The sequence below is a fragment of the Acomys russatus genome, chromosome 8 (genome assembly GCF_903995435.1).
Source record: "Acomys russatus chromosome 8, mAcoRus1.1, whole genome shotgun sequence".
NCBI lineage: Eukaryota > Metazoa > Chordata > Mammalia > Rodentia > Muridae > Acomys > Acomys russatus.
This window is the reverse complement of record NC_067144.1, coordinates 74814429-74827160: the sequence shown is the minus strand read 5'-3', so window position 1 is coordinate 74827160 and position 12732 is coordinate 74814429. Positions and strand designations below refer to the sequence as shown.

Sequence of the window (12732 nt, the reverse complement as noted above, 5' to 3'; positions counted from 1 at the left end):
TGCTTTGTTTGAAGAGAGCAGGGGAAAAAAAAATCTGACTTCCCACGGAAGCACAGCTGGAGCCTTGAATAGGCTTTTTATTTGTTTGTTTTGGGGTTGTTTGTTTGTTTGTTTGTTTTGATTTTTTGAGATAGAGTCTCTCTGTGTTGTTAGCTTTGGCTGTCCTAGACTCACTTTGTAGACCAGGCTGGCCTCAAATTCACGGTGATCCACCTGCCTCTGCCTCCGGAGTGCTGGGACTAAAGGCTTGCGCCACCACACCCGGCCCTTGAATCGGCTTTTTAAATAACCATGGATACTCTTTGATACCATGCCGAAAAAGCAAACAGAAATGATTTCTTGAAGATGAGCTCAGAAGATTACCTTGAAACCTGACACTGCCTCAGTGAGTGCCCCCCTCCTCTCTAGACCAAGGCACTTGAGTAGACTTTAGCCCTCCTGTGATCTTTTTTTAAACCAGTAGAATCAGTCGTGTGGACGACGCTGGCCTGTGAGTTAGAAGACCTCTCCAAGGTGCAGCACGCAGCTCCCCCGTTTACCCGGGAGGATGACTCTGGGAAAGAGTCACTAGCATGCTAGCACCATCTTAGGTCATTATGAGAAGTCACGCCCTGGAGTGGGGAGTACCAGAGTGGATCGCTCTGTCCACCATGTGTCTCCACTCGGAACTGCTATACTTCCTGGATGCTACCGTGGAGTAAGTAAAGCGTCTGCTCTGACCTGCAGCCTGCAAACAGCTCACTGGGTAGAGAAGGGGTTGGCTTGAATCGGAGAGGCTTGGAGTTTCACCTGCTCACTATTTTCTCAGCTCCTCTGTTGTGTTTGAAGGAGAGGAGGTTTAAAACAGCAGGCAGCAGGGGCCCTCCGGATTCGGATTCGTCAGCAGGTAGTCCCCTAATGACCTGCACTTGAGACCCGGCACTCACATGGTGGAAGAAGAGACCCATGTGGACACAATAAACAAATATCAAAAACTTCGTATGATGACAGGTCCTAGGAGGGATGGAACTGCCTCAGTTAATGACAGAAGAACTTGAACTTGGGCCTCTCTGGCTCTTGGAAGGCTAAAGGGTGCGTCAGATGTGTGAGCCTTAGGCAGGTTGGGCAATAGTTGGACCAGTGCAGCTGCCTGGGGGTTTTCTGAGTCTGTGACGGGGCTTCAGCTTCCCCCAGCCTCCCCTCCGCCACTGCCTTTCACTGGGTTAACCACTCTCCTGACAAGCACACGCGTTACACAAAGTCTCTAGAACGTCTGGACTGACGTCAGACGACTCACACAGGAGCTGTATCCGCTCTACTGAAATGTGGCAGGGAAAGTAAATGGGCCTTGGGAAACTCGTGGCCATTTTCCTCTTTCCTCAGGATTGTGTCCTGGGAAGAGCCTGCTGCTCAGGGTTCGGTGACAGCACCGCAGCTCTGTCCCACTCCTTGTCCTCGTGCAGGGCCTTGGAGGAAGCTTTCTTGCCCTCAGACACCTGTTCTTCTCTCCATATTAAACCCCAAAGCTGCAATAAGTGTCGATGCATAAAAGTGCATGCCAGAGGCATTCAGGCAGATGTACAGGCTTGGTGCTTTGGGAAACGCCTCGGAAATGTGTGCACTGTTCAGCTGTACATACCACAAGCACAGCAGTATGGAGCCCTGCCTTCCAATCTGTGCTCCCTTGATGTACGCTACCACACCCCATCAGCCCCAGAGGGCTGGGCATGGACAGAGATCCACACCCCATCAGCCCCAGAGGACTGGGCATGGACTGAGCCCCCCACTCCTGCAACCCCATGGGACCTCTTTCTACTCTCTCAGAGATGCCTTCACACCAGGAAAACACTATCTATGACTCTTTAAAATATGTCTCTTAAGGTCTGCTATCCTGAAGCATCGTGTGTGTGTATCTGGATAGAGGTCACAGGTCAACATTAGGTGTCTTCCTTAATCTTTCTTCATCTTATTTTTTGAGACAGAGTCTCCCACTGGGCACAGAGCTCACCAATTTGATTGGCCTGGCTGTCCTGCAACCCCTAAGGACCTGCCTGTCTCCACCAGCTGGGGTTGCAGGTACGCACTGCCACACCCAGATTTCCCATTTGCGTTCTGGGGAATCACTTTCAGGATCTTACGCTTGCATTGCAAGCACTTTACCAACTGAGCCGGGCCTCTTCTGTTCATACTAAGCACCCAGACTAGTATGCTTTTTCCAAGAATAAAAAATTTTAATGCTCATGTGGTAACTTCTATGAGCCAGGCTCCGTGGTGACAGCTTTCGATCGGCCCAGCCGCCCCATGCTATAACAGCCCTGCGATGAGGGACCCAGAACCCAAAGCCGGTGTGTGCTTCGTTCAAGACTGTACAATTCTAAGCAACAAGGACAGCATGGAACCAGGCACCAGGGGCCTAAGCCTGCTCTTCTGACCACCAGACTGCTCTGGATGTAAAACAAGATGAACGGGACAAAGCTTTGGAGTCTCCGTGGTTTTGTTGCCCGGTCCTCACAGCAAATGTGTGAGCCGAGAAGGGAGCCTCATCCCTGCGCTAGGGATGAAGGACGAAGGAAGGGAGCCAGTGCAGCACCTCGATGGTTGACAACTGATAAAGGCGAAACAAGCGCTCAAGTCTTTGATTCCACTTCCTGAGTTCTTTCCATTATAATTGAATTATTATCAGAGAACCTGGGCATGCCAACTAGGCGCAGAGTTTTAAGTAACCCCATGAAAATCTCAACTGAGAAAATATCACTATACCATTAATTAAACCATACAAAATTAAGGATACCCCAAAGTAAAGAGCCACCAATTTCATTCAATTTCTAAAGTAAAAATCATTTATAAGTACAAATACATAGGACATGCTTTTTCACCAAATATTATTACATTTGATTTGACGACAGAATCTGTGATTTCTCTGGGGCAAGGAAAAAGTATATATAAGGAATAATCTCAAAGACAGAACTCGTTTTCACGAGAAATGCTGTCATTTCAAAACTGTAGAGATCTGAGCGCAAGGGCCCTGGGTAGAGACCACAAGGCCCTGGATTTGGTGCCCAACACCACACAAAAAAGAAAATGGATGGGAAATTGTAACCCACTAGTCATAGCCTCTATCAATAATGTACAAACTCACTTTAAAAAATGTCAAGGGGCAGGACCCCTGGGCCCAAATAAGGCACCAGCCAAGGACAATACAGGCGGTAAACTTTAAACCCCTACCCAGATCTAGCCAATGGTCAGAACATTCTCCACAGTTGAGTGGAGAGTGGGATATGACTTTCTCACGTACTCTGGTGCCTCACATTTGACCATGTCCCCTGGAGGGGGAGACCGGGTGGCACTCAGAGGAAGGACAGCAGGTTGCCAAGAAGAGACTTGATACCCTATGAGCATATACAGGGGGAGGTAATCCCCCTCAGGAACAGTCATAGGGGAGGGGAATAAGGGGAAAATGGGAGGGAGGGAAGAATGGGAGGATACAAGGGATGGGATAACCATTGAGATGTAACAAGAATAAATTAATTTAAAAATTAAAAAAAAATGTCAAGGGGTCTTGATTTAGGTAGGACTATCTAAGCCTTTTATCTGCATCCTTGTGTAATGATCTTCAGCACACCAAATTACCTTCACAAATGAAAATAAGTTACGGTACTATAGTCTAGTGGTCTACCCTTTTCTCTCAAATGCCTGGCGTATTTGGAGAACACACACCTTTGGCTGTGCTACAGTCACTATGGCAAGAAGAAAAATAGATCAGAGAAGTTCAGAGAGAAAAGACCACTAAAGCGTCCACATCGATAATGTAGACAACGAAGTATAAGCCAGCGGAGGGGCCTGGCCGCCCACTGTGCAGATCCGAGGGGCTGCAGTGACCTGAGGAAGGACGCCAGGAAATGGCTCCAGAAAAGCAATTAGATCAGCTGGAGACGTGATAAATCCATCTCAAAGGGGAGAAGGGAGGAAGAGAAAGGATCAAACAAGGAAGGGGCGTCGAACAGGAAAGGAGGGAAGGAGAGAGCGACATAAGAAAAGCAAGCATTGTCTCAGAACAGTCAGAGCAATGGAGCCTAGACTACGTGTGAGAGAAGGAAGCAGGGCACAGAACACACGAAAGCAGTCGTCAGTTCAGAATTACGAAGGCAGGCCCCCAAGGATTGTGGCACAGCCGTGGGCTCAGGAGGCCCGTGACCCCCTCCAGATGACTCACCCTGCACCGAGAGGAAGGCAGTCCCAAAGATGTCGCTGTTCTGCAGGCTGCACCGCACGGGACCCGAGTCGTCCGGCTGCACATCATGGATGATCATCTCGGAAACGAAGCTGTCGCTGGAATTGTAACTGGCAGAGGTGAAGCGGTTGTTGGTGATGATGGGCTCCTGGGAAGTGACGCTCAGCTGCACGACACCTTTGAGAGCCCACATGATGAGCTTCCAGCCATGAGTCACGGTGCAGTTGAAGCGAGCATCTGAACCCCTTAGGGCTGTTACGTTCTGAGGACCTTCTATGATCTGATAACCGGACCCAGAAGCTGGAAAGCAATCCATTTTTCAGGCAGTGAGTGAACCAGCTGACATAAATCAAGGACAGTCATTTAACCTTCTGTTTGCCAGCTATCATGTGTCCATCTGAAGGCTCGGCCTCTCTGCCTTATTGGTCCTAAGCCAGGGACCAGGACTTCCAGTACATTCATGGCCAACGCAAGCCCCCTGCCACTTTTCCCCTAGGTGGGTACCACTGACTTGACTACAATTCCATAGATGCTCACGGTCACCAAAGCCACAGGATGTGGCATTTAAAAGGTTGTATTTGCAGATACACTTTGTCAAGGGCCCTAACATGAAATCATCCTGGCTGTAGCATAGACCTCACGTCCAGTCCCAGGTGTCTCTATAAGAGAAGACAGAGGAGTCTGAGGTAGAGGGCCGCACGGAGAAGCACTGTGCCACGTGAAGATAGGAACCGAGACTCAAGCAAGCGTAAGTAAGGCCAGGGATTGCTATAACCAGCTGACAGAGATGGGGAACCATAGTCGGGACTTACAGCCTCATCAGTAGAACTGAGAGCCAGGTTCAGGCCTTGCACCCTGAGTCACACTCTTGCCTGACTCGTGTCACTCAGAAGACGCACTGAAACAACACATGCCCTGGTTTCTCCTCAGCACCAAGCCATCAGTCAGGATATTCCTGCTATCTTTTGATGTCATATGACTCTTAACAGGCCAAAATGCTCACCCTTCATGTATACTGGGAGCCCCCAAATACCATCAGTTCTCCTCTTCTCACCCTGAAGGGCAAATGTGAGGCAGTCCCTAAAGGGAACTGAGTTGAGCCCTGAGCATCCCCAGGCAAGAGCCAAACAGTGACATATAGTCACACATTGACCCCTCTTTATCACCCACAATGTACTGTGGAGCAGGATTACACACACACACACACACACACACACACACACACACACACACACACACACACACACACACACACACACTGGGCCCAGCAGAGAGAAAAGGCCGGGAGATCCAGCGGCTGAGGAGAGGCAGAACCAGAAGGCGAGAGGGCGCCTGGACTAACTCAGCGGGTGAATGCACACCACCACCACTCCCAGGGTATGACGGAAAGAAAACATATTCCCAACACCCATCACAAAGTGGATCTTCTCCACGGCCACTGGGCCAAGTCTCACTGATCTAGACCTACCTTGACCTTCAGCTAAAAAACAAACAGAAGGTCTCAAAACAAACAAACAAAACCTAGAAATGACTCTGTATTTGTTTGTTTCCCATTGCGGTGATAAAACACTGACCAGAAGCAACCTGGAGTGGGAAGGGTTTGTTCCACCTTGTGTATGTCACATATCTGCGGCCACAGGAAGCCAAGACAGGAACCTGGAGGCAGGAGCTGATGCAGAGGCCATGAAGAAGCACCGTTTACTGACTTGCTCTCCATGGCTCGCTCAGCCTGCCCACAACTAGGGCCCACCTGCCCAGAGGCTGCCCTGCGCACAGTAATCTGGGTCCTCCCACATCAACCGTTAGTCAAGAGAACGCTCTACAGAATTGCCAACAGGCCGGTCCATGGAAGCACCTGACCCGGCCTCACAGTTGGTGGGGACAGGTAGTAATAAAGCCAGGAAAAGCCTAGGCCATGGGAAATTCTTTTGAGTTTGATGCTCCCTGGTTTTGCTGCTGTTGCTTTTTGTTTGTTTGTTTGTTTGTTTTGTTTTGTTTGCTTGTTTTTTACATTGAGTTTTGGTTTGGTTTTGAGACAGGATCTCTCGTCTCCCAAGCCGGCCTTATATTTGCAATAGAGCCAGAGATGACCTTGAACTTCTGATCCTCCTGCCTCTAGGTTCTGAGCGCCTCAACAGCTGAACGTGTGGGGCTGGGAGACAAGCCTGGGGCCTTTTGCATGCTGGGTAAGCACTGTACCTACCACCTGACCTTCCAATGAAATCGGTGACTACCAGCCTTAAGCACAATTCCCTGCCCCCTCTGGATCCACCAGCTGCACCCCTGACAAGGGACACAAAGCCACAGTACTTTCTTGCTTCCTCTGTGACCTTGACCCACACCAAGCAAACATTAGACAACGCTTGCAGATAAGACCTCTACCCAGCCACATACCATGGCTCTCGCCTCCTTCTCCTCTCCCCTCTTTCCCCACAGAGCAGAGCTGCACAAGAGGACAGATGGTGAGGGAAGGCAGGGCCTCCCCACCTGAATGCTCTGCAGGTGTCACCCAGCAAACCTTGCGTGTCTGCTGTCCCAAAGAGTCCTGGAGGACTAACTCTGACTTGAACTCTGGTGCCCCACATTTGACCACCTCCCCTTGGTGGGGAGGCCTGGTGGCACTCAGAGAAAGAATAAGCAGGCTACCAAGATGAGACTTGATAGCCTATGACCATATAGTGTGGGAGGAGGTCCTCCTCGGTCTTAGACCTAGGGGAGGGGAATAAGGTGAAAGTGGGAGGGAGGGAAGAATGGGAGGATACAAGTGATGGGATAACAATTGGGTTGTAATCTGAATAAATTCATTTTTTTTAAAAAAGAGTCCTGGAGGAGTCTCTTCTCCTGGAAGGTCTGTGGGATCCCCGCCCTTCAGCAGACAGAGCTGGGCTTCTCTGTTGCCCTAGGGAGTGTGTCTGTAACTGCCACCTCTAACCTTGAGCAAGACCCCCCCCCCTTTTCACTCCCCATCCTGACATCACTCAAGGTTAGCCAACCTCTGCAGCTCTCGTGATCCTCTGAGCTGATTATAGAACTGACAATGGTGCTTGCTGTGCACCTGTGAGGACTTGAGTTTCACACCTGAACCCACACAGAAAGCTGGGTGTGGCGGCACACATGTGTAGTTCCAGCACAGAGCAGGTGGAGGCAGAAGGCCTCCCTGGGGCTCACCGGCTAGGCAGCCCAGGCAAAACGGCAAGTTCCAGGTAAATGTGAGGTATCCTATCTCTAGAAGATAAGGTGAGTGACACTTCAGCATGACCTCTGACCTCCACATGTATGCGCACACATGCACGCCCACACAGACACGCACACAAAAAGCGATCCCCTTGACATAAGCAGGTTCACCGTCTGTGCCAGTCATCTCCACTTCACTGCTACGGTGCAGACCTCACACTTTCCCCTCTTAGCCAGACTTCATAGTGAGTGGAAATGCAGGCTGGACATGTGGCCAAGGGACCGGGAAGGAGTTTGGGATGGAGAGAGGTGGGCGGAGAGAACTGCCTGGGTGATGGGCCCTCAGAAAGAGAGACAATGGGAGTCACCCGTGTCATGTGCTGGGACCAAAGGAGGAAGAACGGAACAAGGAAAGAGCCCTGAGGGGCGCTCTGGGGAGATCTGACCTGCCTGCTGAGCTCCTGGGATGGGAACGCTCCGAGCAGATCTGACCTGCCTGCTGAGCTCCTGCGCTTGGGCAGATCTGACCTGCCTGCTGAGCTCCTGGGATGGGGACCGAAAGAGCTAATGTCACTGCTGGGCCACCAGCTGCTCCCAAAGACATCTCTGCACAGGCAGCCCAGGGGAGCATCTCAAAGCCGCTGGCTGCTTGTGTCCCACCCCCACCTCGATGTCCAGACCTGTCTAAGCAGCTCATTACCTCAGATAGACCAGAGAACCCTTCACAGGGTTGTGCTCTGACACCAAACTCTGCCACACGTCATCTTTCTCCATCTCCCGTTGTCCCAACTCCACCTTGAGCCACTGGACATTCTTTTTTTTTTTTTTTTTTTAAATTTGTTTTATTCAGATTACAACTCAATTGTTATTCCATCACTTGTATCCTCCTGTTCCTTCCCTCCCGCTTTCACCCTATTATACTCCCCTAGGTCTATGACCTAGGGGGGTCCCCTCCCCTACTGTATGGTCATAGGCTATCAAGTCTCATCTTGGCAGCCTGCTTATTCTTTCTTTGAGTGTCACCAGGCCTCCCCACCAAGGGAGAGGTGGTCAAATATGGGGCACCAGAGTTCATGTCAGAGTCAGTCCCTGCTCTCCACATAACTGTGGAGAATGTCCTGTCCATTGGGTAGATCAGAGTAGGGGTTCGATGTTTACTACTTGTATTGTCCTTGGTTAGTGCAACAGTTTGAGCAGACCCCCTGGGTCCTGATCCACCCATCATTATGTTCTTCTTGTAGATTTCTAGGATCCTCTGGATCCTTCTATTTCCCCATCTCCTATATTTCTTTTACCTAGAGTCCCAGTGCGATGTCCTCACATCTATCCTAATCTCCTGGTAAGTGAAGACTTTCGTGGGACGTGCCTTTTGGGCTAGTGCCCAATTATAAGTGAGTATATACCATGTGAGTCTTTCTGCTTCTGGGTGAACTCACTCAGTACGATCACTTCTAGTTCCACTCATTTGTCCATAAATTCGAGATTTCCTTGTTTTTAATAGCTGAGTAGTATTCCATAGTGTAAATGTACCATAGTTTCTTTATTCATTCTTCCCAACCCTACATCTGACAAAGGACTACTATCCAAAATATATAAAGAACTCACCACCAAACCAAATAACCCAACTGAGAAATGGGGCTCAGAACTAAACAGAATTCTCAACAGAGGAATATCGAATGGCTGAGAAACACTTAAATGCCCAACATCCGTTAGTCATCAGAGAAATGCAAATCAAACCGACTGAGATTCCATCTTACACTCATCAGAATGGCTAAGATCAAAAATTCAAGTGACACCACATGCTGGCGAGGATGTGGGGAGAGAGGAACACTCCTTCATTGCTGGTGGGAATGCAAACTTGTACAACCACTTTGGAAATCTATCTGGTGCTATCTCAGAAAAATGGGAATAGGGCTTCCTCAAGACCCAGCTATCCCACTCCTTGGAATATACCCAGAAAATGCTCCACCACACAACAGGGACATATGCTCAACCATGTTCATAGCTGCCTTATTCATAATAGCCAGAACCTGGAAACAACCTAAATGTCCCTCAGTTGGACATTCTTAAAGTACCAAACTTATCAAGTCTTTCTGGCCCAGAAGCCTTTGCACATGACCAGCCTGGAATCCAGTCTCACTTGCTCCTGGGCTCCTGACTCAGTCATCTGTCCTAGGGGACAGCATCCCAGATCACCCTGCTTATGCTGAACTCCTGCCGTGGCGCTCCACCGAGAAGCTTCTTTAAAACCGTTGTCACAGCGGTGACTTGTTTTGTTTTTGTTTGTGTTCTCACTCGATGTCTTTCTCTCCTACTAGGCTCTGAGCTCCGGGGCCTGGGCCTCAGCTATGTGGCACATATCAGGGGTTCGGTGGACATTTCCTGAGCAAATGGGCTAACTTAGATCTATGTAACTATGGGCAAGATAGGGAGGAGCAATGAAGGGATGAAAGAAGGGAGAGGGAGGGAGAGAGGCAGGGAGGGAGAGGCGGGGAGGGAGAGGCTTGGAGGAGCCCTGTGGATATGTGGACACTTCCTCAGAGCTAAGTCTGTAAGCAAAGAGACTCAACTAGCCACAAGCCTTTCCTAGATGAAATATGTAAGGGGTCCAGTATCCATTATAAATTCTCCCTGGGGATTCTAAAACTAACCCATAATATTCAGCCCTCAAACCTCAAACAAGATCTATCTTGACTCAAACCAATACTTAAGGCTCAATATCCATATATATATAATCAACCAGAAATACGTATAACCATATATATGGTTATGTGTGTTTGTGTATTTCTGAACATATATATTCAGAAAACTAAGCCCAGAGTTCATCTAATTCTCTCCAGTCTTTAAAGGACCCTTGTAACCACAAAGCATCCCTAAACCATGGATTAACGGTGGCCTGTCAGCCCCAGGCTCAGTCCCGAAACTGTTCCCAGGCCTGGCTTTCCTCTCCACTCCACTGGGAAATGTCCAAAGGGGCCCCCAGCTGCTTCTCACTGTGTGCTCCTCAGCCAGGAGCTTCTAGGCTTCACAGGCAAATACACCCAAAGGTGGAATTTCCCAAACCTGCCCATCTGACATTCTGCTGTTCCCGACTTAGTTTCACTCCGTTTTGCTTGGTTAACACTGTCACAGCCAGGCTGATAAAGCTCAGTATCCACCCATCCAGAACAGAGCACGCAAGCTCCTGAAGCCCAAATAGGCGTGGCCCCTACAGTGAGTAGAACTGTGGACATCTGGGGTGGGAGGGACAGATGGAGCTGTTCACTGCCTGTTCTTGTCTCCATGCTGATCACCAGGATGAGTGTCTGTGACAAGTCGTCCAGGACACCTTGGCCTACAAAGTCCCTGCGTTCACTCTGCTCTTCTGCTGCGTACACCACACCTTCAAGTTACCTTAATAAGACACAGAGAGATGCCTTGTTCTCACTCGATGAGAAAGCAGTGGCCAAGGAGTCAGGACCTAATTAATCCAAAGCCAAGCGCACAGACTAGGGATTGTGAGACCCAGCTCAACCCACCCTACATGGGCCCTGCATGCTCTGGAGTCCACCCTACCTGATGCCCTGAAGGACTGCTGGTGGCGAGGCCATAGGAGGCTCAGAGATCCCACCCTAGATATCACAAGAGTCAAGAAGGCTTTCAGGCAGAGGAAACACCTGAGCCAGCATGTGTGAAAGATATCTCAGTAACTGAAACAACCCAGGTGACAACCTCAGACACCTAATGGGGTAAGCCTAGGGAAAGCCCAATGGAAGTCAGAGGCACCAAAGGGGACCATGAAACAGAGATGCAGGGACTGCCTGAGGAAGATCACCTGGATGGAGTGCCTGTGCCTGAGGAGGAACACCTGTACCCTGTCCTGCTGCATCTTCTGCTTATCCTTCCTCCTGCCCTGATTTTGAAGTTTGCAAACAGCCTGCCCACCTACTACACCTACCTGTTAGCCCAGCCAGGATGGCCAGCACAGCCAGGACATCTCTCCAACTGCCATCCATCTCAGCATGATCTTCCTTGCCTGAAAGATAAGAAAGGGAGGAGGTGATGTTTGGAGCCATGGCGATCTACTGCACAGCTTCTGGGCATTGCATCCTAGGCACAACAGTGCTCTCTCCAAAGATGCATTTGGGGCTCATCACAGAACCAAAGGGTGGGAAGCTGGAGATGGCCCCATCACTGTGTTCACACAGACAGTTCACCTCAGAGAATCCTGAAGGGCATCATCTGACCTGGAGTCCATTTATAAGTTGCAAGACTCCAGCACAACAGCCTGACTCTGTGTTCCTGGCCAAGAGGTGCAGTGGTGACGCCGGTGAATTGATGGTTGTAGAGGTGATGAGAAGGTGGTGAGACGTGGGGAGACAACTAGCCAGGCAAGTGTGGGGCAGAGGTGTTGGCTGTCATTTCATAGGCAGGCTCTGGGCGCAACCACACACACATTAGTGGGAAGAGCAGAGTAATAGCAAGTGCAAAGGGCCTGGGGTGGGACTCTCCTGGGCATGTTTGAGGAGCTACAGAGATAGCCCTGTGCAGAGTGACTGGGAAGGGTGAGGTCATACTCATGGGGGTCAGGGCAGGCGTAGCCAGCTCTGTCAGCTGCTTTGCAGCACAAGAGGGTCCCCTTGGGTCCACTCTCCTTCCGACCCCCACCTTGGGTCCACCCTCAGCTTCTTTGACATCCCTCATGCTCGCCATCCTCCCTTCTGTTTTCCCACAGTGTTGTGGGGCCCACTGACTCTCTGTACACTGAACCATCATGAGCTGTCTGCAAATCCATCACTCCTGCCCTCAGGCCAGGGCCTGTTTCCCATAATCGTTCCCACTCATGTGCAGAGCAAGGACAAAGGAAGCTTCTCACTTCTAGTGTGGCCTCAGTGCAGGTACCACAGCCTGCTGATGCTGCTCCCTCTAAGCTGAGCAGCGCCAGGTCCCCTCAGGGCTCCAGTGTTGGGCACACTTGCCCAGTACTCTGCTCTCCTGACTTCTCAGATGGCCCAGAAACACCGCAGCCAGTACAGGGTCCACACTGGCAGAGGAAATGCCTAGCACCTCTCAGGTGCTGTATATCCCACAAATGCTGAGTAAGAGTTTACATTCAGACCTGTAACTCACCTTTTATACCTAAGCTCAACCCCAGGGACCCCAGCTCAGAAAAAAGAATGAGGGTGGACTTCACCCTTGGTCTCTCTGATGCCTTGCAAACCTCACCATGCACACAGGACATTAACTACCGGCACCCTACCTCAGAGTTTAAATGCCTGCACTAAGGTCCTGTCCTGCTGTGAGTCTGAGGCACTCAACAGAACTGGAGACTGTACCTCCTCCTCGGGCGGTCTCCTGACAGTCAAGAC

General features: G+C 50.2%; 1 protein-coding gene across 2 annotated transcripts in view; it reads right to left on the bottom strand.

Annotated features, from left to right (window-relative positions):
- Igsf5 (immunoglobulin superfamily member 5) overlaps positions 1–11395 on the bottom strand; it is a 33679-nt gene extending 22284 nt beyond the window's left edge. For both annotated transcript variants that reach the window (XM_051150309.1, XM_051150310.1), the window contains exons 1-2: positions 11322–11395; positions 4193–4510 (exon numbers count right to left, since the gene is read on the bottom strand). In XM_051150309.1, coding sequence (XP_051006266.1) covers positions 4193–4510; positions 11322–11379 — 376 coding nt within the window. In that variant the 5' untranslated portion in view covers positions 11380–11395. The remainder of the gene's footprint in view (positions 1–4192; positions 4511–11321) is intronic.
- Between the last annotated feature and the right edge of the window lie 1337 nt (positions 11396–12732).